We start from the raw sequence: 27,196 nt of genomic DNA, 5'->3' as shown, positions 1-27,196 counted from the left end.
CTCGCTGATTAGCGCACTCAGAAGGAAACAAACTACAATGCAATTACCTCTACTGGGCGGTTGCAGCGACAGCTCAATGCCAGGGCACCGTGGCAGTCGCACAGCTGAAAGGCAAAGGTCCCAAATGCCAAACAAGTCCACTGCTAAGAACTATTGAAAAGGTGACCTACCACCAACTGACTTTCTGTGTTGGTTCACCTGGCACACAGCTAAAGATATAAAGGACACCGCAGTGCTTTAGTCTTTCAATAAACTAAAGGAAAGCCATAACCCTGTAAAGCCCACTACATCAAAAAATTAACGGAAATTTACATTTTTTTTTAAGAATTCCATGAATTTTGAATGCCAAATTCTTTTTTTACGAGATAGAGATAGTATCAATTATAACGTGTTTGGTGATTTGGTATGATTTTGCTCATAACAGTATTAGTTAAAGATGAAAAAAAATACTGACATGAGTGTTCAGGAAAAAGCATATAATTTGACACACACACAGTTTTTTTTAACTATATTATGAAGAATTAATTATCAACAAATTTTTATATTTTTCATTGCAGCAAATAGTCATTTAAAAAATTAACACCTACAGATGAGTTAGTTTCACCATAAAGTTTTAAAAATGAGTTAAACCTTTTCCCGCCAAAAGTATCACGGAAGCAACCATTTTGAAATAAGCAGCAAACCCCCCTCCGCTGCCTCTAGTGGAATGATGATGAACTACAGGGCCGAAAACATCGACCAAGTTCTACGCATCTGTTTTTTTTAAGGAAACTTTTGATTGTGCTACTGAAGCAGAGGTCCCATAAATGTGTGCTTCAATTATTATACAAATGTTTATAGTGTTATGTTATAAATTGGCATATCTTCAAACTTTAAATATTCTTTGTAAGTGTTTTGGATTTTCTTTATCAGCTTTTTTTTATTTAAAATCCAGCCATGGGTAACAATTTTTTAAAGTACTTGAGCAAAGATGCTCATCATCGTTGTAACTCTTTTGATGTTGCCATATTTGTATACTTTGACGGGGCAGATTAGATTACGCTTGTAAAGCGGTGGCAGCGTGGATGGTGTTCTGTCCACCGAATGGACAGTTTTTTTCCCCCGCACATCCTCCTCTGTCACAATTCAAAAGCCACGGCGACTTTCTGCCACGTGAGGCCAACTTCACTCACATGTGCCTCACTTTTATCCCCAGCAATAGTCCCCATATGTTTGTTAAAACGTGTATGTTGTGTGCTCTTTCCGGCCCGATTTGTTCCCATGCCTTCTCTCCAATGAGCCCCGCTCTCCCCGGGGGTCTGTGCCCAAGCCTCACGCTATTTATACAGAGCGAACAGCTGGGGCCCTCCCAGCCAAAGCAGTGAGGGGTGAGGGGTGAGGGGGCCGGGGGATGGGTGGAGAACTTATCTAGCAAAATTCAGGTTTAACCAAGCATTGGAATTGTCTTTTTGTTCCCCCTCGTTGGCACTCTTGTCTTCTGACGCTCTCCCCCGAGAGTCCAAAGGCTTGTGAGGCCGGGTCGTGTCAAGATCAGGTCAGCTGGACTGCTGGATGTAAATGACTCACTTTGCGGCTTCCTGTTTCTAGCCTCTCTCTCGTTTTATGTACCTGCCTGTTTTGCGTTGTGCTTTTTTAATAGCTTTGCATCTGATGCTCTTCCCGCCATTGCTGCTCTGATACCCTCTGTCTGAGTTGGATCATGGTATAAAAAAGGAAAGGGTTACTTTTCCTTCCAATCGTACTTCAGGCAAGGGCAAGGAGGGACAAATGGGACAGAGAAGAGCATTCAACATAAAATCTGTATGAAATATCAAAGAAGATGTATAAACGGAAAGATGATCTGATAAGGGTTTAAAAAAAAAGTTGTACCCGGACCCCTGGCTAAATCCAGGCCTGGCTTCCGGACGCTCTGTTGTTGGACAAAACTTAACTACAGATGCTTTTTGAGTCTCTTTGTTGTATTTTCAAACTTTTTTTTTTGCTCTTGTTTATTCCAGATGTCAAAAGGTGCAGTTTTCTCTTCATCCGTTTGCCCTTTACAAGTTCCAGCAGCCTTCTACTTCTCTATCTTTATTCTCACATAAACCTCTTGCAAGGGAGGAGAAAGTCGCCTCTGTCAGAGTTAGATATCCCATCACAGGCATGCGGAGCTAATGAAACGCAATTAGAAATGAATGTAATCGCTGTAAGTGTCTCACATACAGATAGCAAAAGATTTAATAGGGTCTGATGACACCATTGGCTGTCTGTACAAAGAAGTTGTGCCTGAACCTAATTATAGAATTACAGATCATGGTAAAATATACATATATGATAATTCAACTGGAAAGAAAAAGCAGAAAAAATTTATATAAAAAAGACAAAACATATTCCACGGGTCAAAAACTGCCTTTCAGTTTCATTTTAATTTAGTAGACTTGAATTCAGTTGATTAAATGGTAATTAATATTATTACTTTTTATTGTTTTGTTATTGTTTATGGCAAAAAATCCATTGTAAAGGCCTGTATTAAACCAAACACCTGACCAAATGTGCGTATTTTGGCTTGAAAAGGCATTAGTGTAATCATATTTGTTATAATTTAGGTCATGTGATGGAATTATGCTAAAACAGGCAAGCTATTCATCAGATTAGAGTGACATAGCTGGAAAAATAAGAGTTAATTAACAGATTTTGAGCTATTACATCGTTTTAAAGAGAGTAGTCATTTCAATAGTTCTGTTATTTCACCAGTTGAAAATAAAAAGTAACTTTCACATCAAGCTCCTGTTACTGTGGTAACATCGTTTTATCAGAGAAAATAGAAAAGTGCTTTAAAGACTCACTATTTTACTGCCGTATTTTATTAGAAATTCAACTGTGTTGTGGGTGAGACTGTTGGCGCAAGACAACCCCACCCCCTTTCCCTTCCCCATTGCTGAGAGCTCGCAGCAGGGAACTTGTGACCCGCCCAGCGTATTTTCAACGTCCCAAATAAGATATTTTTCATGCTGCATTTTTTCATCTGCTCCTGATGCACAACAACCATTTGAATAAAGAAATTACTCAGAAATTCAGTTTTACCTCAGTTAGTCTTTAAAGGCAGTAAACAGCAAATAAAATGCACAATATATTAATAATGTGAAATGGACGAATCTAAGTATGAATTTAAATTTAAATATGAATTTAAATTATTTAAAAATATCAGCGTTTACCTTATTTCGGTACTGCCTGCCCATAAGACAGTATCCTGTTTTTTCAGGTATCTCTTGGAGCTCCCAAAATTTCAAGAAGACTTATTTGTCTTTGTAAGTGAAACGACTACAACAAATATGTTTGGAGCAAGCCAGGCCCACCCAATTCAATTTGCCAAATAAATGCCCAAAATATGAATAAATAACCAAAAGTGCAGCATCAGTACAAAAGGAAACACAGCAAGGACTAAACAAGAAAAAAAAAAACATTTAAAGAGCATATAAAGTGCTTTTAACTTGTTTTTGCTGCATGATGGAGGAAAAATATGAAGAAAATTAAGCTTAAAATTGCATTTCTGAGTTTTTCTTTATTCAAATTTTTGTGAATCAGGAGCAGATGAAAAAATGCATCTTGAAAAAAAAATTATATTTGTTACATAGAAAAAATGCTGGGCAGGCCACGAGATCCCTGTTCCGCTCCATTCTGACGCATTAAATTGTAGAGAAATTGATCCATGTACGTCTTTGTTTTCCTTGTCTGGGCTGGAATCTGGCTCAAAACTGTACGGCTGACGAGAAGAAGGGGGGGGGGGGGGTCGTCCCCGGTTCCAATGGTCCCACCAGCAACCCAGAGGCAAATTTTTCATCAATTAATGCTGCAGAATCTATGCCCTTAATTTAGGCTAAAAACAGCATAATCATAGTTTAAAGACCACCGGGAGCTCTTACATTTAAAAAACATGTACAGACGGGAACTTTAAAACCCAATATATGTATAAAGTGATAGGTTGCTGGATGGTTTGTGGGCAACTTTTTATTTCTGCTACAGAGATTATTATTCAACGAAAATATAGTAAAACAACGTTCAGGTAACTTTTGTAAAGTAAATTCTTCTACAAATTGTACTGTTGAATGATGACTTTGAAAATAAAATAATCCATTCTGTGCTTCGGTATCTTCATTATTATTGGCAGAGGAATCTGCTTTAGGTTCACTTCAAATCCAATGTGAGTTTATTTTAATTTAATCTATTAATTTTTATTTTCTGAATCTCAATCTCAATCTAAACTAAGGCTAGAATAATATTTAGAAATAAAGGATACAATTATTGCAGCGTGAAGCTCACGTTTATCTGATGTTAGCCTCTATCTGCCCAGTTGATACAGGAAACATCTGTTTTCACAAGCCGTCGCAGACACAACACCAACGGGAAGTCTCATATTGTTGTCTATTCGTTTTCAATGAATACTAATTGGATTTGCTGAGCTTCAGAGCAACAAGGGCAATGGAGAGATGCTTTAGAACTGGAAAAATGATGCAGTGGCATTTAAATTTGCTGTTACTGATGATAAAAATGCTTTGTAAAGAAGACAGAAAAGCATAAAGGAATTTTCGGGAATGGAAACTTCTCTTTCTTGCCATTGAGACGATTCATTTGCATTACCAAACACTAGCTTTCAATGATTTCTCTACATTAAAAAAGTAGATTACGGATTTTAAAAGTATAAAACGTGAAAAGCTTTCATTAATATTGTCGCTCCATTGATGAGGCTACGTTGTAACATTTTTCATATTCTTGTGGAGGAGGGAACTGGTAGTATTTATACAAAATTATCTTCTGGATAAAAGGACATTTGAAGGTATTTCAATTATCGTTGAAGTCCTTTCACTTATTCATTCTCTGGGGAAGCACATATAGCAAGAAAGCACGGACCACCCTATCTGGCAAAAGGTCCAGATTTACGAAAATCCCTCATGAAGCACAGAGAATTGTGTCCACACACCAATGGATCGCACTTGCTGTTTGTTTAGGATTTGCAGGGGATTGACTAAGAATGCACGGGCAATCGATAACAGGTGCAAACAGCAGAATTACAATTAGAATTTTGCACGTGCTGTTGTTTGTGCACACCAAATCAATGCATTGAAGGGTTTGAAAGAAGTCTTGGAAAGAAGTCTTAGAGGTTATGACACACCGGAAATGGAGATAGTGGTGGCAAATAGGAATATAGCTGAGCTCTAGCAAAACTAAATCTAAATGTCATTTGAAAGTTGATGCATTGAAGGCAAAATCAGGAGAACATTAGATGAAAATTACAAAACCTTGGCAATTAAGAGAAGAGGGGGACCATGGGATAGTGGGCTTTGAGTGAAGATTAAGCACTGTGAGAAGATGCCGGGTACATGTCAAGTCGCCAGTGACACAAGTGTTTTGGCTGGATTGGGAATTGCAGCTTCTCAATGGTGTATCGGGGCCGACAATACTATGATAATGACAATGACATAGTCGACAATTATGACAGTGACATCAATGACATTGACGTTGATGACGACAATGTCATTGAGGTCAATGACATTGAAGTCAATGACAGTGATGACGATAATCACATTGACGACAATGACATTGATGACATTGACTATGACAATATTGACGATGACAATGATGAAGATTACGACGGCGACAAAGACCAATAAAAAAGCCCCATCAAAAATCTTAAAAAATGGAGTCCATTTGACAGGGCATGTGGTTAGTAAACTGCAACTAACATGCAAACATGTTGCATTTATTAAACTAAATGCAACATGTTTTTTAGCATATTATAAAGTCTGCACATGATTTTACATAGCATTTCCAACAGTTGGAAGTTAACTGTTTCATCTTGCCACAATGAACTATACTGGTACTTTTTAAAAAGTATTACATGGCAGAAATTGCATTACAAGCATATTTTAGCTTTAAAAAGCCTTTTAAGGACGCTGATAATCAAAAGCCAGCAAATAGTTTCAACCGAATTTTATTCTAAAGTAAATGGTGTAGTTTCTTCAGATTGTTCTCTGCTAGCTTTCTTTCTGAATCAATACATGAGGAGCCTCTGGCAGCAAGACAAATGGCTGCTATTTTTCTGTCAGGCGTGATAACCCATTTACTCGCTGATACCTTTTTCATGTCAACAAGGTTGCCTTTGCTTGGCTATAATAAATCAAAGGGGCTTAAATAGGCAAAAAATGTGCCAGAAACTAGATGAGGCTGCCCTTTTGGTCAATCTAGATTAGAACCTTTTCTGTTGTCCATGTCTTGGATCAGTGGAAAATGCCTAACAACTAAAATGTACTCATAAAAAAGTCTTCATTTAAGTGTTAACTTGAGTTTCTAATATGTGTATTGCTTCATCTTGGATCAGTCTGGATAAGTGTGTTTGGTTGAAGGTTCATCTGTAATAAAAGTTGGCATGTGAGGGGAACTTAACAAGAAAAGCTTGAGGAGACAGAAGATCCATCCTGATATCGTCAGTGTTCTCCTTCCTGCCGTCCTGTCAGTCTAGTCTTGTTATTTGATGCGTCTTTGATTTCTTATGGAAGTAGTTGAAACTGGAATCCTTGTTAATAAATCGCTCACATTTATAAATATAAACATTTATAAATATATAATGTCATTAGATGAACAGAAATATTCGTTGTGATACTTGTAATATAAAAAACTGATATTAATAGCTTTCCCGTGTGACATTACTCCTTGTCCTCGCTCTTTGGGATCACTAGGGTTTACAGTAAGAATGAAACTTAAGGACCTCATCTCTGCATCATTAAAAGGGCTTCACATCTTGGCAAATTTTTCATTGGGTTCACTGTTCTCTCAGAATATAAGACCTTACACAGGACAGTTTAAGTGGGATTTGTGACAAGTCGGTGTTATTATCAACAGCAGCATCTGCGCCTCTCTAATAAGAGTTAAATGACCCAACATAATTGGGCTATTGGTTAACGAAACAAGGCCCCGCACCCTCATGAGAAGCAAAATGCAGCCACATCGAGCAATTATTTTGAGAGCTATTTGTTTACTTGCCAAGTGGATCCCTCAAATCTCAGTGCACCAATAAAAAAGTGTGTATTCAAGTTTTTATGTGTATTGATGACCAATGCTCCTAAGGCAAACCGAGTAGAAAGTGTTGGCATTCCACTAGAGGAATGGTTTGAACTGTTATGCAACATTTTACTAATGAAAACATAAAGTTCATAGTGTCTATATTATTAACTGACTTCTTTAAGTTCTTTAGAAGAACCTAAGAAGTCAGAAAACATTAAGTGTTTTTTCTGCATCAGAATCCATTGGAATTACGTTAATTGCGTAAATGGTTCAAAGAGAGTGTGTTAAATTTTCTGTTCTGGTGTTAAAGGGTTAAGGTTTGTCATTACCACAGGCGTAGAAAATGCAACTGATCTTTCTAACATTCTTACCGTCATGGTCATGGAAGTTAACACTGGTTGATCAAAAGGGTTTTAGTGCAAACAAAGTATCTTAATTTTTTAAACAATGCAACAGAGTTAGATTCCAAAACTGTGTTTGGAAGGTCGTTGCATAAAAACTCCGGATAGACGATCTCCCCTGCAATGTGGCGAGCAGCCAGTTAGACCAAATAGGAGGGAGTGTGTTTTTAGTCACAAGCACAGATTAATCCTCTATTATATTTTATCCTGATTAATCTTCCACTTTTATGTCTGTGAAAAATAAATGTGCTTGTTCACATCTTTAATTTTAAACTTTATATCTTTTTAAGACTTGATTGCCTCAGAATTGATTTATCGTTGCAACAATTGGCAAGAACAGTTTCTAATCTATTTCAAATATTGTATTTAATCATTTTTAATGATTACATTATTATATTATATGCTGATTTTTCATTCCGCATTTCCACAGAAATGGAAAGTTTAGCTAAAACCAATAAGACCACTGGCAAGCACCAAAGTTTGCCAAAGCTGAATTATGTTACAGTAAAGTCAGAGCCCAAAGGTTTATTGAACCTTTTCCAATAAACAATTTATCTAAAATCTAAAAGTACTTCGTGAAATTTCAAAAACATATTTATATCTGCATTACAAAATAGAATTACAGTATTTTGTAGGGGTGTAGGGAAAAATTGATCCGGTGATATATTGTGATATTTCATTTAACGTTACTTGTATCGATTTAAAATGTTGCTAATACGATATATTTAATTATTTATGAGCGTCCTTCAGCGCCCAACTCTTGTTATCCACTTAAATTCCCGACTGTTAAATGAGAACTCCTGACACGGAGCCTCTTTGAGCAGCTCTACACCACACAAAACAACACCTGTACAAGATCTCCAGCTCATTTTAAATATTCAGTTAGCCTCGTGGTTTTTGTTATGAGACATGCACTACCTACAGAACCTTATTGGTTAAGGCAAAGTCATTCTATGTTTATTTTTGTTCTTATACAGAAAAATATTTTGTTGTGTAAATTGGACAATGTTAACTTTTCCCTTTAAGAACAAATATATCTCAATTTACCAATGAAAAGCACTATGCTTGGGTATGGGCAACTTTTTTTATAAGATACAGTTGCAATGCTTAACGTTGTGATCAATAAATAACATGAATTTTAGAATTTTATTACAACAAAAGGCGTATTAATATTCCGGTAGAGTTTTTTTTTCTACGTTATACTCTTTAATATTGAAAAATTGTTCCGGTACAGTCTTTGGGTGTATCATGATATATATTGTATCGCTAGACTCTTGCCAATTCACGCCCCTAGTATTTTCCTTACTACAGGGTGTATGAGATTATAAGGCTACTTTTGAATTGATGTCATATATAAGGAGCACAAGCTATAAAGCACGTTAAGTGAGACAAATGAGTCAGAGATGAATCCGTTATTTTGACTAGTTGCTCTAGTCTAGAATTAGGTAAACACTACACGTTAGCCACATTAGTCACGTTTGCCATGTTAGGGTATTCACAATATTTGGAACTCCCAACCTTGTCTGCAGCATGTAAAAAATCACTCATCCAGTTAAAACAAACACTACTGGGACTACACTAACTCCCAAGCTTGTAAGTCACACGTTAAAAAAACACAGTCTGACACGCCACACATTAGCCACGTTAGCATATTCACAATTCCTGTAAACTTAATTTGTAACACGTAAAAAAAATAACTGATACCGCTAAAGCAAACATTACTGTGACTATGGTAACTTCCAACCTTGTTAATAACACATAAAAAATATATAAAAATACCACCCCACCTTGTTTGCTACTCTTGGAAAAAAACAGACATTTTGACAGAGTACGGGGTACCTCTCAAAATCACTTCGACATCAGTAAACCCAACCGGAATTATTTCATAAATAAGGCGTTCTGGATTATGAGGTGCACTTTTGTTCTTTGAAAAAAAAAATAAGGCTTTTAGGTTGCCTTGTAGCGCGGAAAACAAAAATAATAAAAAAAATGTTTAGGTGCCCTTAAACAACAACAATTTTCTTCAACTAAACATATGAACAATTTGCCATCAGCTAACAAGAACACTTGTTTTTGTTGCTTCTACTATTTCCTCTCAGCACACAGAACAGGACGGGTAAATGCTAATGACTCTTTTAAAGGATCCCCGGTGAGACTCTGTTGCTCAGAATTAATAGACAAATGAATAGCATCCTGTTTGCGTTGGTCCTCTTGTGTTAAACATAAATTGAGGGCCTCCACTCAAGCGGCAGTGGATATTGTCCACGGCTATCAAACACCCATTAGGCTGGGCGCCAGTCAACTTTTGACAAGAGTCGCACCACATCCTGTCAAAGAATTAATGCCTGGTGACTTGTTGAAAGACGGGATGTTATACTGCCACATGAGTGGTGTCTTTGTCCAACTCTCAATCACTTCCCTATTGTGGAAGCACTCTTATCTATTTATGTCTTTGTCTTTGCTCTTTTTGGTTTGGACAGCCATTAGCCATACGATGGCAAACAGGCACAACAATGTGGCCATTAAAACAGAAGCACAGGAGGGAAGCGCTTAAATTTGAAAGGGTGTAGCTCTTTGACCATGTACCAGGAGAGGCGAAAGAGGAGGGCTTTGGCTCGGGGTGGCCCTTGGAGTGACATGGCGGGCGGGCGTGCGGAGGGCATTGGCAATGTCAGGGTGTAGAGACGGACGAGGATTTGGAAGAGTCAAGTACCGCTGAAAGGGAACATGTTGGTGGTCTGCAGAGTTGCAGCAGCTGCCTCTGAAGACAAATGAAAGAAATAAGAGAGACTGAGGGAAAGGGGGTTTGGGCCAGGGGAGTGCAGTGGAAGGCGTGCAGGCTCTCCAACCTATTGAAATTACTGATGTTTTTGCATCAATCTGTACAGAATAAAAGTTAGGAATTGAGGAAAAGGTTGGGCAAAGCCCACGTTTCGTCAAACTTCTTTCCCTAAACTTTACTCTGGCCAGCCCGACAGTTCAACACCCCGCCAGACCCTCCACCGTTAACCCCACGAGCCCTCCTTTCTCCCACTTTGCTCGCTCTGTATTCAGCCTAGGTGCTGCTCTGACAACGAGCCATTCATTGTGGAGGTAGAGGGGAAAAAGACTGTGGATCTCTCCTGTGTCTTTTTTGGGGAAGTGGTGGGAGGTTGGGGGGGAGGGAGTGAAATAAAAGGTGGATGGCAGGCGAGGAGGAGAGGAAGTATGCTCTTGAAATGGAGAAATACGACAGAATGAGTAGGCAAAGGGAGAAAGTTAGCAAATGAGAGAAAATGGAGCGGGAGGGGTGGATAAGAAGTAAGAGTGCAGTGAGGGAAGGACGGAGGGGGGGGGCGTTTAGAGTTGGAATCACAGAGGGTAAGGGAGGGGGGACCGAGAGAGAGATGAGAGCGAATGGGCTACCATGCCGAATGAGCAAGAGAGGCGGAGAGGAAGCAGAGCTCCATCAGATGAAATGAGGTGAAAGTAATTCAGGAATTAATCAAGCCAGGGCAAAAGGGAGGGTATACTGTGTTTTCTACCCCACGCCCCCCCCCTCCTCCTTCTTTCGCCACGGAACTGAAAGGCAAGGTGTGAATGAAGGAGCCTACAGTGGCCAGCAGAGAAGCAGCACTGGGTCACAGGATCAAATCATGTCCGAGTCCAACACCGTTGCGGCTTCCACTGCAGACCAGGTCAGTTCCATCTGCCGTTTCGCTTTCAATGATTCCACAAGCGGGTTGATGGCTTGTTGTTTCTTCTGTCTTAGTGGCGGGAAAAATCATTTGAATCTTTGATATTTTAAAAAAAAGGTACGTCCTAAGTTCCAATGAGATGTATATCATCTCTAGACCCTATGGCGGAAGTAGTTAGTTGGAGTCTCTAAGAGTAACTGAGTGTGTGTTTCTTGGACTATCAAAGCAACGATTGTTTTGCTCAGAGCTGCCTGGACAACGGTACAGGGACCTGAAAGAATTGAATTCATCAAGACGAGCTATTGTCTACGCCGCCTTATTTTTCGGCGATCATTCAGGGGGTCGGTGACGACTCAATACCCCCTGCACCACGTGAGGAGGGGGACACAGCTCTTTAAAAACCCGACCACGTGTGGCGGCCCTGAAAAGTTTTATAAGTAATTGCAGTGGGAAGTCCGGCCAGTGCTGTGAGGGATGGGGTTGGTAAGGAAGTGGGCTGGTCAGCCGTGTGTGTGAAAGAGAGCGGCAGAGAAGAAAGTAAAAAGTGTCCAGAATGGGGCTGATATTTATGCCCCCGCTGACACCCCCCTCCCCGCGCGCACGCTTCAAACGAGGAGCTTTAATTGCACACTTTGGCATCGACACTGCTTGCCTTTTCCCCAAGTGAAACAATTAAAAACTCTGATCTGTTCCAGATAAGATATACAGTTCCCTTTTTAGGCAGGTAAACATAAAAAAGGGGCGTGTGCGTACTCTTATCTGTGTGCGTACATCCAACCTTGTTACCAGCATTCTCTGCAAGCCAACTCCTTGTCTCCTGTTTCTGATTGCTGCTGTCAAGGCTGAGTCAGCCCGGTATAGGTCTGTAGGCAAATACACACAGCGAGTTTGCACACAGCAGGATGTGTGTGAATGCTGAGACACCTATCATGCACGTACCTCTGCTAATCCGCATATCCTGGAATGTGTAGATTTGTTAACGGGAACCAAACATATTGCTCTCAGAGCTTTGACTGACAGAACTCTGATAAGAATGTAGGGTTTATAATCTGTTCTGCTTGAACAAATGGCAATTATGGACTCTTCTTACTCTTCTAATCTCTCCTCAAATTAAAAGTTTGCCTCCATCCTGATGAGTCTTTATTTGAGTATTCCATTTTTGATGGAAGTTTTACACTTGGTAGGGTTTTTTTTTCCCCTTCAAAGATTGTTTGGTATCAAAGTTGACATACTAAGTTTAATTTGTTTATTTTTTGAATTATATTCAACAAATTCTTCCATTTAGAATTGGTTTCCAAATAAATCATCTTGTCAGGCGCTTAAGCCCAAGCCCTCCAACAGTTTTTAGTAGTTGCCAGTTTTTAGTAGTCGGACCAAGAAAAAGTGATCATAGACAAATTAATCTAACATTAGTAACTACTTTTTTTTTTTTAAACTTGTTTTTCAAGACAGACATCCTATACCTCAAGTTTATTTTACACCCATATAAAAAATTTGAAGTTTGTGATAGTGGGACTGTGCTGTATTTTGTCTTTTTTATTAATGTGTGTTCATCCGTAATCATTTTGTTGTTATGTCGCCAACAACTGACTGTTCATTTTTCGGTTGCGTTGCTTCATGTGGACAGTAGTCCAGTTGCCTCCCATGTACGGTTGTTTGTATGCGTTTGATCCCTTGAGAAATCAAATCAAATCAATCTTTATATATATAGCACTTTTCATCCACAATGTAAAACAAAGTGCTGTACACTACAATGAAAGGTAGACATGAAAGAAAATGGACAAACACTACTGAAGGAATTTAATCAAATAGGAAAAATAGGTCGGAGGTCAGTCAAAGAAAAGAGTAATAATTAACAAAATAACGGCAACCCTAGTGCTTTTTTCTGTACAGTTCATCAATGTGCCTTGCGATATTTCTCAAGGTCTGTCAGGGAAGGGTAGAGATATCATACAAAGACAAGTCCCAGATATCTTCCCAAACATTTAAAAAATCTCTACCACATATTTGGTTTGAAAGTTGAATTGTTGCTTTGTTTGTGGCAAAGTTGCTTCGAACTTTGCCACACATTAAATGTAGATCAGAAGAAATAAAATGAAGGAATGAAGTGAAAACATTTGCCGGCATCTTTTTATAGCACATGTCTGAGCTCAGTCTAATAATTACAGGCTGCATTAGGTTTTTAAAGGTTCCTCAGATTCCACACTGATAGTTGAGGACGGTTCATTCTACTGTATAATTATTTAGTGCACACGGCCAGTCAATATTCTTTGATTGCACCTTCATTGGCCGTCAAAAGCAGTTTGGTCGTCCACATTTGATCCAAACTGTTTTCTTTGTCATTCTATGGCTCTCCTCTTTCATCACAGCAGTTCACTGACCTGATCATGTTGGGACAATAGTCTGAGGTCCTGTGTGCGATTTTATGACATGCTTGACTGGTAATTGCACTAATAAGAAGTTTGGACTAATGTAGAAATTACTGAGTGAATGTGGAGGATTCTTTTTGACGCCTTTTTACTGGAAGAGAACATTTGTCGCCATATTTATATCTAGCTCAGACTTTTATGTTGTTACCGTATTTATAGCACCCACTTCAGCCAATGTGGGGAAACACAGGTGGGGTCACCACAGAAACTTTATTTTTTCAAAAAAAAAAACATATTATCCAGAGCACCTTATATATGGATTAATTCTGGTGATTTTGAGAGGTACACTGCTTAAATGTCATTCCGTTTTTACGAGTTGATGACAAGGTTGGGTGCAACTGTGAATAGGCTACCGCTGTCAGGATCCTGGTCTGGACACAAATGCACGATGCAGGAAGTTTCAACACAAAACGTGTCCTTTATTCTGAACAAACAAGGAAACAAGAAACAAGGCTATAATGTTCGAGAAAGGCACACAAAACGATCTTGCGACAAGTTGAGGGAACTCGCAGATTATAAACAGGTGGAAGGATGAGACGATTAAGTACAGTTTTACCCATTAGGATAACAGGAGACCCAGGTGGGAGAGAACAAGAGACTGGTAAAAAAAAACAAACCCTGAGATGAGAGGAACCAGTACCAGAAGGTAACAAAACTTGTAACGTAACTATAATCCTGACTCCCAATACCCCACAACCGCAGCTAATTTGTAGTGGTGGCGGACTATGATTCTTATCGTGTTACTAACAAGGTTGGGAGTTAGCATATTCACAGTGATATTTGTTTTAGCGGTATCAGTCTGTTATTTTTTTATTTTTTACATGGAACAAACAAGGTTTGAAGACAAAAGTATGGTTAATATGCCAATGGGACTAACGCTTCTGACATGGCTAAAGTGTAGCATATTGCAAACAATTTCTAGAGTTAATGTGAACATAATAAAGTCTGACTGATTGACAGACTTCTCGCTGGCTGTTTTGTCTTGCTTAATGTGCCTTATTGTCAGGGGACCTTATATATGACATAATTTAAAAATATATGACATAATTTAAAACCCTTCATTGACAGTGCACCTTATCTGGTGCGCCCTATAGTGTGGAACAGACAGTACTTTAATTAGTGTTAAAGATTTGAGAGAACCAGTTGGAAAAGAGGTGAAACATCTTCAAAATAAAAGATTTTTAAAAATCTTCTCTAATTTCAGTTACTTTTGTAACAAATTATAAGTAATTTTAAATTGCTTCACATTTTCATTTTAATTCTAATCTGGATATTTTATAAATATTGAGTAACATGATTAAAACTTTGGCCAACTCTAAAAAAAAAAAAAATTCCTAAAACCATTTTCGCTAAATAAATTTCTGTGCAGGCACTTTTTCTACATGACAGAATACCAAAAAGGCATTGAGTACTTGTGCCAAACTTTAAATATTCTTCTTTGTAGAAGATCCAATGCTGTTTCTCTCAACTCCTACATCCCCTGTTCATGGCTGTCTTTTCTACACAAGTGTACCTAGTCATATTTAGCCCATCTGCAGTGCAGCCTTTCATCGGAGAACATCAACAGTCCCCCCCACCTCTAAAATAGTCTTTTTCAGTTTAGACACACAAACATTTCAAGCAAAGAACATTTTTAAATATATGGTGCAAGAAAGCCTATAGAAGATGGAATTGGCTATGACAAATTCACAGACGTCGTCACGTATGATGTTATGGCAGCCACAAAAATACTGCTCATTATATTACTTCTGATGGTCAAAGCCAGCAGGGGCCCTATGCACACACACACATAGGCAGGCAGACAGACAGAAAGACGCACACAGACAGAAAAAAGTACCCATCTGGGGGCAGGTGTTGCAGTATATGGAGCAGAAATGCAATGTAGCTCTGTTTACTGGCTGTGTTTGAGAAGCAGGGAACAGACACGTGTGATAAAAGAGAGACAGAAATAGGTTTGAAAAGTGTGTGTTTGTGCACTTGTGGCCCTCGTTCATCTCCCTGTGGTGGCTCTAACCTTCCCTCTCCCTTTGACTTCGCTAAGTTTGGCTTAGGGGCTCACAGCTGGCTTGCCACAGTGTTCACTCGTACACACAGAAAAGCGATGTGTGGGTCGAACAGAAACGTCCAATGGTGGATTCTGATGAGGTGGAGAGGTGAGGGAGAACCTACTTTGCCTACTTTGAGTAGAGCTGGGGTGTCACTGAAACGGTTAAGTAGGGGTGTATTGATTCATTTTAACAACGATTCGATACATTTCATAATTGGTGGTTGGCGATACGATTCGTAGCTGATATTGAATCATTTTGGTCCAATTCACTGACCTAAAATCAATCCAAGACACCTTTAGCCAATACTTCAATCAGTGCGACTTGACCTTTTTTTTTTTTTTTTAATAAAAACATTCCCGGTGGTGTTTTAATTATGATTGATGTAGTTTTAAACAAAAACCCCACAACCTATGTGGGGTTGCCGTAAATGTCTTAAAAAGCCATATTTCATGTTTATCTGAAGCTTCTGTTTCCAAAATCTCCTCTACATGGATGTGGCCGTTGGGGCCAAGCTAAGTAGCTCCGCCCTCGACCCCCCCCCCCCCCTTCTGCAAGCTGCTTATTGCATGAGTGAAGAGCTCGACCCAAACCAGACACTGGCGACAGTCTCAGAAATGGTGAAAATTGGTAAATTCACTTACACAGCTAATAAAATAAAATGCCAGGAAGAAAGTGACTTTTCACAAGTATTTTTACACGAAGCCTTCGAACTCCGTCAGAGAGAACTTTAATGCAGAGAACACATTTGGGACCTTAACTTTAAGTTTCATTTTAAATACGTGCGGCCAACAACAAAATCAAGCCTTGGACACACTTTAAATATGTGCGGGCAATGCAGCAATCTTCCATCTTCTCTTCTCTCGCAACTGAGCATGTGCACACCGGATGGGGCACACCAGGGAGATGGTGCTACTGGGCCGTTGTGACATCACAACAACTCATTCATTCGAACCGAACATCTTTGTGACTGTTTGATCAAGAGCGATTTCAAAGGAGAAATACCGTTGTTTCTGGATTATAAGACGCTACTTTTGTCACACGCTTCCAACCCTCCGGCTTATTCAATGATGCGGATAATTATTGCATTTTTTTCTTTTTTCTTAATGCATTTTTTCTAACGGCCGCTAGGGGCGCTCGAGCAGAAAGGGTAAGAGTGAGACAGGGGGAATACGGTGTATGTGTCGAGGAAGATGCAAGTTTAATGTCAATTCCAGCTTTGTGAATGAATAGCACGAACAGACCCTCATCATGGAAAATGCAAGAAGAAATGCATATGACGCAGCTTTCAAGTCAAAAGCAATCGTTAAAAGCAGTGTGAAAAAATTCACCATCACCAACGGGTTTGGAAAAGCCGGTCTGTTGCGTGACGGAGAGGACAGCGCAAGCTCAGGAGAGAATTTGCCTCTGGTTAAGAGTAGCACTGACAGCGACAATGAAGGAGACACTGAGAGAGTGTGTGGCGAAGAATATCTGACGCAATTCCAATCCGACACTGAGGAGGAAGACTTCCATGTGTTACTGTGACGAAGTAGCGTCACAGGTTGCAGGACAGAGCCTGAACATGAGCCTTAGTTTGTTTGTTTGTTTTTTTTTCTCCCAGCCCAGTAACAGTTTATAGTTTTGTGGGACAAATCATTCACATTTCATGTTTTGTTTAATTCTAAGGGTGCACACTTGGTTTTAAACAGAATATCACTCACCATCAAAGTTTTCCGACACCAAACAGCCAAACCAGAGCAATGGACACATCAGCATTTATATCCACAGGAAACAGGAAGTGACTTCACATGTCAGAATTGTTTTTTTTTGTATTGTTCCCCTTCTTGTCTAATTAATATTGTTTCAAAACTATTTTTGTATTTCAACTGTTGTTGCTTTTTCTGTTACATATCTGTGAGTTTGGAATGCTGTTGATGAATCTTCTAATAAGTTGTTTTAAGGAATTGTTTGGATAATTGGCCTGTGGGAGGGGCTAAGCCTTTATAAGGGGTGAACTTTTCTCAGTTGGGAAGAGCAGTCTTGGTTGCAGTGGTGGCAACAAGCTCTCCCGGAGTCAGCTGAATTCTTTGTATGATTATTTTTGTTTTGGGGATCAATAAAATCCCATTTTTTGAAATTTTGAGTCTGCTGGCTTGGCCATCTTATTTCCGAGTTATTTATTTTCTGCTGCTGAGAAGAACCCCGTCACATATGGTGTCAGAAGTGGGATAAGATGGCCAGCCGTGGAGGTAAACGCTCTGCAAAGCGGAGGAGTGGACTTCGTTCTCAGGAAAAACTGGAGGAAGGAGATCCTCAAGCCACTTCAGACCAGGGTGAGACCTCTGAATCAGTGCCGCCTAATTCATCTTCTTCATCGTCGGAGGGAGAGGGGCGCCCAAAGCCCAAATCTGTCTCATCAGGCGCTGCAGATGGGGAGCTGATGAACCTGCTTAGAGACATTCTGAAAGCGCAGCAGCAAAGAGAGGAGGGGGTTCTGGAGGAACTGCGACACCTGAGGATGTCCCTTCAGCCTCAACCAGATGCTCCATCAACATCGCAACAAGTGGGGGGTGTCACTCCAAGTCCAGTGAGTACTAGCAGTGTAAGAAGATTGCTACCAACCCCAGCCACACAGCGATCCCGGAGGTCAGTTCAGGACTCACCTCAGTCTTCAGACAATGAATACAGGGGATCAGACAGACGATTTCACACTGATCCCAAAATACTGCCTTTTCAAGCAGGTGAAGATATTGAGAACTATTTACTGCGCTTTGAGCGCATTGCAAAAACTTGGAGGTGGCCAGAGGTTGAGTGGGCCTGCAGACTCATCCCACTGCTGTCAGGAAAGGCATTGGAGGCCTACACAGCTATGGATGAGGAAAAAGCAGACTCATATACTGACCTCAAAGCTGCTTTGTTGGAAAAATTTGACATTTCACCTGAAACCCACAGGCAGCAGTTCCGAGCGGTTTCCCTGCCAGCAGGTGAAACGCCTACAGAGACATACCACCGTCTCAAAGGACTTTATCGTCGATGGATACGACCGGAGCAGCATTCAAAGGAGGAAATTGGTGAGAAAATCATCCTGGAGCAGCTTCTGCGAGTGTTCCCTCCTGATGTCCGGACCTGGGTGAAGGAGCATGAGCCAACGGATGGGCTGACGGCTGCCAAGCTTGCTCTTCAGTACCTGAATGCACGAAAAGGATCTCTGCCTCCTCGAGGGACCAGCAGTGCACCTCGTTCAGGACAACCAGCATCACTTGTTCGTTTGACAAGGGGAGGAAGCCAGCCGGAACGGCCAGGTACCACAGTCAGTAGCCGAGACCAGCAGGACTCTGGTAAGACTTTTACTTGCTATTACTGTCAGCAGCCGGGCCACAAGGCTTCAGTGTGTCCCCTACGCAAGACTAAGGTAACTGGTTCCTGCTACGCTCCACGTGATGAAGATGAACATTTAAAAAAAGAACTGCAACAGAAAACTCACAAAACTGTGGCGGTGAATGGACAGAAAGTGACTGCTTTATTAGACACTGGTAGTTTCACATCTCTTGTAAAGAAAAGTGTTGTTCCTATCAGTAGTGTGGACTTTAATAACAAAACGGACATTCTGTGTGTTCATGGTGACAAACATACATATCCAAATGCAGAGCTAACAGTTGTTATTGATGATCAACCCTATTTAATAACTGTTGGAGTAGCTGATCATTTACCAGTTGACATTCTTTTGGGTAGAGATTTTCCTATGTTAATGGGTTTGCTACAAAGTGAAGAGTATATTCATGAAACTGATGTTTCAGCTCCAGTAATTACACGATCTAAAGCGAAAATGGGGGTTCAACCACTGCCAGACTTGGACAGTAGTCTGTGTCAGAATGCTACCCAGAAGTTCAAAAAAACAAAAAGTCAACGTCGTTTTGAGAAGCATTCCAATATCACAGGTTCAGATACTGATGACTTGTTGATTAACAAAATATGGGAAGTGCCAGCCAACATTGGTGAGTTGCAAAAAAATGATGAGACACTGAAAAATCTGTTTTCGAAGGTTACAGATGAGACAAATGCATTTCAAAGGGGAAAAGAGTACTTTATTGTTGACAATAATATGCTCTATGTTCTCTGTGATGGGAAAAGACGAATTGTAATTCCGAAAAACTGCAGACCACTGATAATGCATTTGGCACACACCATTCCTTGGGCTGGACACCTTGGTCGACACAAAACCTACATGCGTGTTAGTTCTAGATTCTATTGGCCTAGTATGTACTCTGATGTACAACAGTTCTGTGCTACCTGTCCCATCTGTCAAAAAACTGCTATCTCTCGTAAGTCTGACAGGGCTCTCCTGCAACCACTCCCCATTATACCAACTCCATTCCGAAGGTTGGCGATGGACATCGTTGGACCACTGGTGAAGAGCAGCCAAGGACACCAATACATCCTGGTCGTCTGCGATTATGCAACACGCTTCCCTGAGGCTTTTCCCCTACGCAATATCACCACATCATCTGTAATGCAATGTTTGGTCCAATTGTTCTCTAGAACAGGGATTCCTGATGAAATCCTAACTGATCAAGGGACAAACTTCACATCAAGGTTAATGCAGCTCTTCCACAAACAGCTGGGCATCACCTCAATCAAAACCACACCATACCATCCACAAACTGACGGTCTTGTTGAAAGATTTAATCAGACATTGAAAAGAATGCTACAAAAATTTGTTGATGATACTGGCAGAGACTGGCATCGTTGGTTACCTTTCCTTCTTTTTGCATATCGGGAGGTTCCACAAGCTTCTACCGGATTCTCACCTTTCGAGCTGCTGTATGGGTGGGACGTCCAAGGACCACTCGACTTGCTTCAAAAGTCTTGGGAGGACTCTGCTATCAAAACCAAGGAAGAAGGAAGGAGTGTCGTGCAGTACATACTGGAGATGAGAGAGCGACTGCAAAACTACAGAGACGAAGCTGAGCTGCATTTGCAGAAAGCTCAGAAAATGCAGAAAACCTGGTATGACCAACATGCACGCCATCGTGAGTACCAACCAGGTCAGAAAGTTCTTCTTCTGTTACCCTCCTCTACCAGTAAAATACTAACCAAATGGCAAGGACCATACATGGTGACCAGAAAAATAAGTCCAGTCACATATGAAATAGAACATCCTGAAAGGAAGAAGAAAAAGCAAATTTATCATGTGAACCTTCTTAAAGAATGGAAAGAGCAAGTCACTCAGCCAGTGAAAGCTACACTTGTAGTAGGACAACCAGAGAAGGAGGCTGTAAATGAGGAAGTGCTGAAAGAAACTTTGACACTGGGATTAGAACATCTTACTCGTGAGCAAATCACACAACTCTCCCAGGTTTTCCAGGAGGTGTCTTCCCTGTTCAGCAACAACCCAGGAAGAACAACGCTCGCAGAGCACACTATCAGGCTGAAGGAGGCAAAACCTGTTCGCCAGCAGCCTTACAGAGTTCCTCAGCAGCTGATTGGAAAACTTCATGAAGAGGTGGACGCCATGTTATCTTCAGGGGTGATTGAACCATCTAACTCAGAGTGGTGCAGCCCAGTGGTAATCGTTACAAAGAAAGATGGCTCATTGAGGATCTGCATTGACTTCCGCAAACTCAATTCTGTTTCAGAGTTTGACGCTTACCCTATGCCAAGGATTGATGATTTGTTGGAGAAGATCGGGTCTGCTGCATACATTACGACACTGGACATGTGCAAGGGATACTGGCAGGTACCATTAGCAGCATCCAGTAGACCTTACACTGCTTTTCAAACACCCTCAGGTCTCTTCCAGTTCACGGTGATGCCTTTTGGATTGCATGGAGCACCTGCAACATTCCAAAGACTCATGAATAAGGTACTCCAGGGGTGTGAGGAGTTCAGTGCAGCATACCTGGATGATGTTGTGATCTTCAGTAGTACCTGGGAGGAACATCTCCAACACCTGAAGAGGGTCCTGGGGAAACTCAAAGACTCAGGGCTGTCCCTCAACATCTCTAAATGTGAGTGGGCAAAGCAAGAAACCCAGTACCTGGGATACCAGCTTGGAAAAGGTGAGGTGCGACCACAGTTGGATAAGGTGGAAGCTGTCCGAAATTGCCCTCGGCCTAAAACCAAGAAGGAGATCCGGTCTTTTCTTGGGCTAGCTGGTTGGTACCGTCGGTTTGTGCCAGATTTTGCTACAATTGCAGCACCACTGACTGCATTAACAGCTAAAGGCCAGAAAAATCCACTTTGTTGGACTGAGGAATGTGAGAGAGCCTTCAATGCATTAAAAGCCTGTTTATGCTCTACTCCAGTCCTCAGAAGCCCAGACTTCAACAAGCGATTCCTGGTTCAGGTGGATGCCTCTGCAGTGGGTCTTGGAGCTGTCTTGGTACAAGGGGATCCAGGTCAAGAACATCCTGTCCTGTACCTAAGTCGGAAACTGCTTCCAAGGGAAACAAGGTATTCTGTAGTGGAGAAAGAAGCCCTTGCCATCAAGTGGGCATTGGAACGTCTGCGGTATTACCTTGTAGGAAGAGAGTTTGACCTAGAGACTGATCACAGAGCCCTGACATGGATCAACTCTATGAAGGACCGCAACAGTCGAATCACCCGTTGGTACCTGTCCCTGCAACCATTTAGGTTCAATGTTCGTCATCGATCCGGCAAGATGAACCTGGTGGCTGATTATCTTTCCAGGTTGCCATACAGCGCCAACCTTGGAGAGGAGGGGGATGATGTGACGAAGTAGCGTCACAGGTTGCAGGACAGAGCCTGAACATGAGCCTTAGTTTGTTTGTTTGTTTTTTTTTCTCCCAGCCCAGTAACAGTTTATAGTTTTGTGGGACAAATCATTCACATTTCATGTTTTGTTTAATTCTAAGGGTGCACACTTGGTTTTAAACAGAATATCACTCACCATCAAAGTTTTCCGACACCAAACAGCCAAACCAGAGCAATGGACACATCAGCATTTATATCCACAGGAAACAGGAAGTGACTTCACATGTCAGAATTGTTTTTTTTTGTATTGTTCCCCTTCTTGTCTAATTAATATTGTTTCAAAACTATTTTTGTATTTCAACTGTTGTTGCTTTTTCTGTTACATATCTGTGAGTTTGGAATGCTGTTGATGAATCTTCTAATAAGTTGTTTTAAGGAATTGTTTGGATAATTGGCCTGTGGGAGGGGCTAAGCCTTTATAAGGGGTGAACTTTTCTCAGTTGGGAAGAGCAGTCTTGGTTGCAGTGGTGGCAACAAGCTCTCCCGGAGTCAGCTGAATTCTTTGTATGATTATTTTTGTTTTGGGGATCAATAAAATCCCATTTTTTGAAATTTTGAGTCTGCTGGCTTGGCCATCTTATTTCCGAGTTATTTATTTTCTGCTGCTGAGAAGAACCCCGTCACAGTTACCTTCCAGCCTCAGGGTTCAGACCGTAGTTGAAAACTGCTGTTATTTCCGGTATGGTCCCGGTCGGGACGCAAATGGTAACTGATCAGACGGGACTCCGTTGCTCTTAAACAGGGCTAGTAGCCGTTTATTTCTTTGCTCGGACCAAACTGTTGATACAGCCCAACGTTTGAAAATCAGAGAGCGCACATACAGCAGAATAGCCTTTTTTTCCTCTCCCGCGCATCTCCTCACTCGAGGTTGCGTCATCACCGAGCGCACAAGGCAACGCCTCCTTTAGTAGCTGCGTTGCTACACTGACAACCGCAGTCATACAAAATAAGAAACAAGCTAAGCTGCCAACACATATTTTCAGAGGAAGATGAAAGCTCTGTGACTTTTACGTTTATGTTTTTTTAAACAAGGCCTGTTAGTCCTGTGTTATGGTGTGTCACTGCACGCTTGCTTATAAGTTACTATATAAGTTACTGCTACTCTCAGTGAGTTTTTTTTTTCTCTCAGTGACTTTTTACAGGTATGTTTTTTTAACCGGACCTGTTAGTGCTCTTACTACCATTTTGCTGCCGTGTTACTGCAGCGTCACAGACACTGTTGGAAAGAAAAGCTCAGGTATATTATTAAAACTTTGAAAAGTGTTTCTGTCTACAGTCTTTCTTTGTAAATACTGTATATCATGTGTTGAACCTTTCCTGCGATTACTTTTTTTCTTTCTTTCCTCTCAGCCGAAGGCGGATCTTCCTTCGGTTGTTCACTTCCCCGTTCGGACCCTCAGAGCTTCCAGAGCGGGTTAATAAAAATCAGTCATTGTTCTTCGGGGGGAAACCTGTTTTTCTTACAGTTCCCTTTCACTCTGTATTACAAACATAAACACACACCCCCAACACACTTCCGCTGCGCGGTCTCGCTCCCTCTTGTGCTGCACGCGCTCTCCCCTCCTCTTTCTTGCACATGCAGCTTATAGACAGGTGTGGCTTATGTATGTACAAATTGGTTTATCCTTTAAAGATTTGATGGATGCAGCTTATAAATCAGGTGCGCTCTATAGACCAGAAATTACGGATAATGAAAAGATTTTTTTTATCACATTTGTTCTCTTTCATGACAGAAATGCCACCTGAACATGTCAAAAACTCAAAAAACATGATTTTCATCAGAGGGGGACTTTAAGGGTCATCTCAAACTTTCAGTGGTTACATTCAAATCCAAAGCTGTTCGCTAATGACTTTAGAGCTAAAACGTTACAGAAGCCAACTGGAAACACATTTATGTTCTGGGTCAAATTAAAAACTTGGATTTGATCTCAGATTCATTTTATAGTTGTATGTAGGGGTGTGACGATAACCGCATCACCACCGCACGTTTTCTTTTTCTTTTTTTGAAAGTTCTGCATATGGTGTGTGATTGGAACTATAATAAACACATTAAACACATTCATCTTTGATCATTTACTTTTTCTGCTAGTCCTGTGTTCAGACTTTAAGGGTTTTTGGGGGAAACCTTTTATTACTGTTCTCCTTCACTCCCTCTTTTGCGCGGCACGTGCTCCCTCTTCTTACACACGCGTGCTGTTTCAGAAACACATCCTCATTCTACAACAGACGTTTCCGTCTTGGAAGGAAATACGACAAATTTATTGAATTCTAATTATTAATTTCCAGTGTATTCATTTCCATTACAAGCTCCGTGCGTTCTTGAGTGCGCGAAGCAGCCGCCCGCCGGAAGATTTTGTGTTTGGGGGGGGGGTTTATTACTGTTCTCCTTCACACCGTAACACCAAACACGAACGCGCACTGTTAGATTTCGATGAACATCACTACTTGTTTTTTTTGGGAACTATTTTGTGCAGCACAAAGTGACGTGTCTGTGTAAACAAAGGCGGAGCCTCCTCCCCGCGTTCCTCATGGGGGTCATGGCTACCGGAAAGGTGACAAAGTGTCTGCAGTCTTGTTTATTACTGGGCAATATATAATATTCTGTGAAGATGTCTGTACCAGAGAGCACAGGTGAAGGCTTGCATGCAGCTCGAGAGCGGTCTGCTGCGGAAGAATCAACATGCACCCCCAACACACGTGTGCACACCTTCCTCCTACACACGCAACGTGCGGACACATATATGCATAGTCATTCTACAACACCTAGATAGTTAGATAGGTGTTGTACTGTAACTGTGTAGTTAGTTGTTACTGTTATTTGTTAATAAAGAATACTGCGTTGTAATTGTATTCATTTGCGCTATGCGGCCCCCGGGGGATTTTGTGTTTGGTGCTGGGCGTGCTAAATAATCTTGTACTAAATGCCTGTGAGTTTCAGGGTCCTCTCGGGTTACAGCCCCCTGGTGGTAGAATTACTACAGACTCCACCTTGTTGTCATTTTCCACTCTCTTTTTGCAGTCTTTGATATTTTTTGAGCTTCTTATTTTTATTCTGCCGACAGGTTCTGTCTAGTAAGAATGGTTTGATGTACCGTATTTCTTTGAGCTCCCCAAATTTAGCATGAAGTTATTTGACACAGGCTCTTTTATCTAATATATTTTTTAAGGTTTTTGTCATTTATTTTTGACTGTTATCATTAGAGAAAGACTTGGTGTCATAACTCTGGCTGGGCAAAAACCACAATTACTAATTTATCCTTCATTGACAATTTTCAAACAGTTGGCACTTCTGTGAATTAATAGGGACGCCATCCACACAACACTACCGAATCAGAGTCCCTGATTGGTTGATTGGTCAAAGTTCGACCTTTTTTATTTGCAATACGTGCTCAATGGCAGCGCGGTTTATACGTTAAGTCCGAAAACGGAGGAACGCATGAGTTTTGAACGTGGAAGCCCAAAAACGCATATTTCCACAGGTTTACTTAGACTTTTTATTGGGCGTGGCTGTTTGAGGGCGATGTGAACGTAGCTTAAAAGGATTTTGAAAGAAAGTTTTAAAAGCACAATATGTTAAACTCATCTAAAAAATATGTAGTAATTAATTAAACTCTTAAGTTTTTGGTATGTAAGTACCGCCATTTAAATATAAAAGCAAGGGACTATTTTATAAATGTAAAAACAAGTGTTACCGTGGGCGACAGGAATGTTAATGAGGAAAATATTGACTTAATCGTCATGCATTGCTGGCTTTTTAATAACTCTTACTTCTGATTATGTCAAAACATTGAGATTGTGACCAAAAAAATCTGCAGTAAAGTGTAACCTATCAGTTTAACTCAACAGCCTCAGCACAATCTCTTGTTAGAGCTCTGAGTGTCATTAAAAAAACATCACCACCACAGGGTCACATGTCTGACTTTTTTATGCAGTATTTCTAAGGTAGGATCTCAAATATACATTACATATATGCATATATGTAAATGAAGGTCAGACGCTAAGCCAGTTTCCCCTCTAAGGCAAAAGCATAATGGGAAACTATGCTAGGTTCATGGCAAGGGTGAACAGCCTAAAGCACCCTGTGACATAGGGCAGGTGTCCACTCCTGAGTCTTTAGCCTTTAACACAAAATTAATGTAAATGCGCTTTAATATATGTAATTTAAATTCTTTAACATACTGGAGGATATATTTTTATTTTAATTGTATGCACCTTTGTAAATGTATTTTTAAAGTTGATTTCATTTCATGTAATTAATATAAGTAAAGGTCTTTCAATTTGAATGTAATAGTAAGGTTTTTAAGTAATATTACATAAACTGTTTTGGTTATTTTGCACTATAATTAATAAAATGTTAACAAAAATGTAGAAAAAGAATAGATGCTCTAACTAGGAAGTTATACAAAATAAATTGATACCCATCATAATAACATAATAACTTAGTAAACTCTATTAAAAAAAAAAACTTTAGCATAACAATATGACCTTGATTATATTTGAAATACAAAGAAATATACCCTAACATCACCACAGCTTCACAATCTATTATTCTAAAGATGAACAAATGACAATTTTTTGCAAAAACTTAAATATATCAGCACGTACAAGAGCAGTCTGCATTCTTTCCAATTACATTTTATTGTGCTGCCAGTTTGTTAAAAAAAAGAAAAAAAGGAAAGGTTATTCTGAACACTGAAACTGGATGCTGACAAAAGGCTGATGAGGCTTATTCAGGAGCTTTGTCCTGAATTTGCAGAAAGCAAAAACCAGGGGAGAGAAGAGCTGATGACAACGCTTGTTCAGCCAGCTTGTTCTTCGTGCGAGTAAGTAAAAGAAGTGGAGGTTTAAAG

The 27,196-nt window shown here is 40.4% G+C and overlaps 2 protein-coding genes across 4 annotated transcripts in view; both read left to right on the top strand.

The window, feature by feature from the left end:
- Positions 1-27,196, top strand: part of slc6a9 (solute carrier family 6 member 9) — a 98,396-nt gene that overhangs the window by 31,954 nt on the left and 39,246 nt on the right. The window contains exon 1 of one of the 3 annotated variants that reach the window (XM_011486569.4): positions 10,890-11,116. The exons of the other annotated variants lie outside the window; for them this stretch is intronic. Coding sequence (XP_011484871.1) covers positions 11,075-11,116 — 42 coding nt within the window. The 5' untranslated portion in view covers positions 10,890-11,074. Of the gene's footprint in view, positions 1-10,889; positions 11,117-27,196 lie in introns of those variants that run through there. 3 annotated transcript variants of the gene reach the window in all.
- On the top strand, positions 17,656-26,710 carry LOC144986892 (uncharacterized). Its single transcript, XM_078935512.1, has 2 exons — positions 17,656-17,905; positions 17,993-26,710. Exons 1-2 carry the CDS (start codon positions 17,806-17,808, stop codon positions 22,312-22,314), a joined length of 4,422 nt encoding a protein of 1,473 aa, XP_078791638.1. The 5' UTR covers positions 17,656-17,805; the 3' UTR covers positions 22,315-26,710.

This window comes from Oryzias latipes, chromosome 17 (genome assembly GCF_053564925.1).
Source record: "Oryzias latipes strain Hd-rR chromosome 17, Olatipes_Hd-rR_3.1".
In the NCBI taxonomy this organism is placed as follows: Eukaryota; Metazoa; Chordata; class Actinopteri; order Beloniformes; family Adrianichthyidae; genus Oryzias; species Oryzias latipes.
The sequence above is the reverse complement of the archived record's forward strand: the minus strand, read 5'-3'. Positions and strand labels throughout refer to the sequence as shown.

Coding starts and splice junctions, on each gene's coding strand:
- LOC144986892 (XM_078935512.1), top strand. CDS start 17,806: ATGGCCAGCCGTGGAGGTAAACGCTCTGCAAAGCGGAGGAGTGGACTT. Junction 17,906..17,992: donor TCAAGCCACTTCAGACCAGG/GTGAGACCTCTG, acceptor CTGTCTCATCAG/GCGCTGCAGATGGGGAGCTG.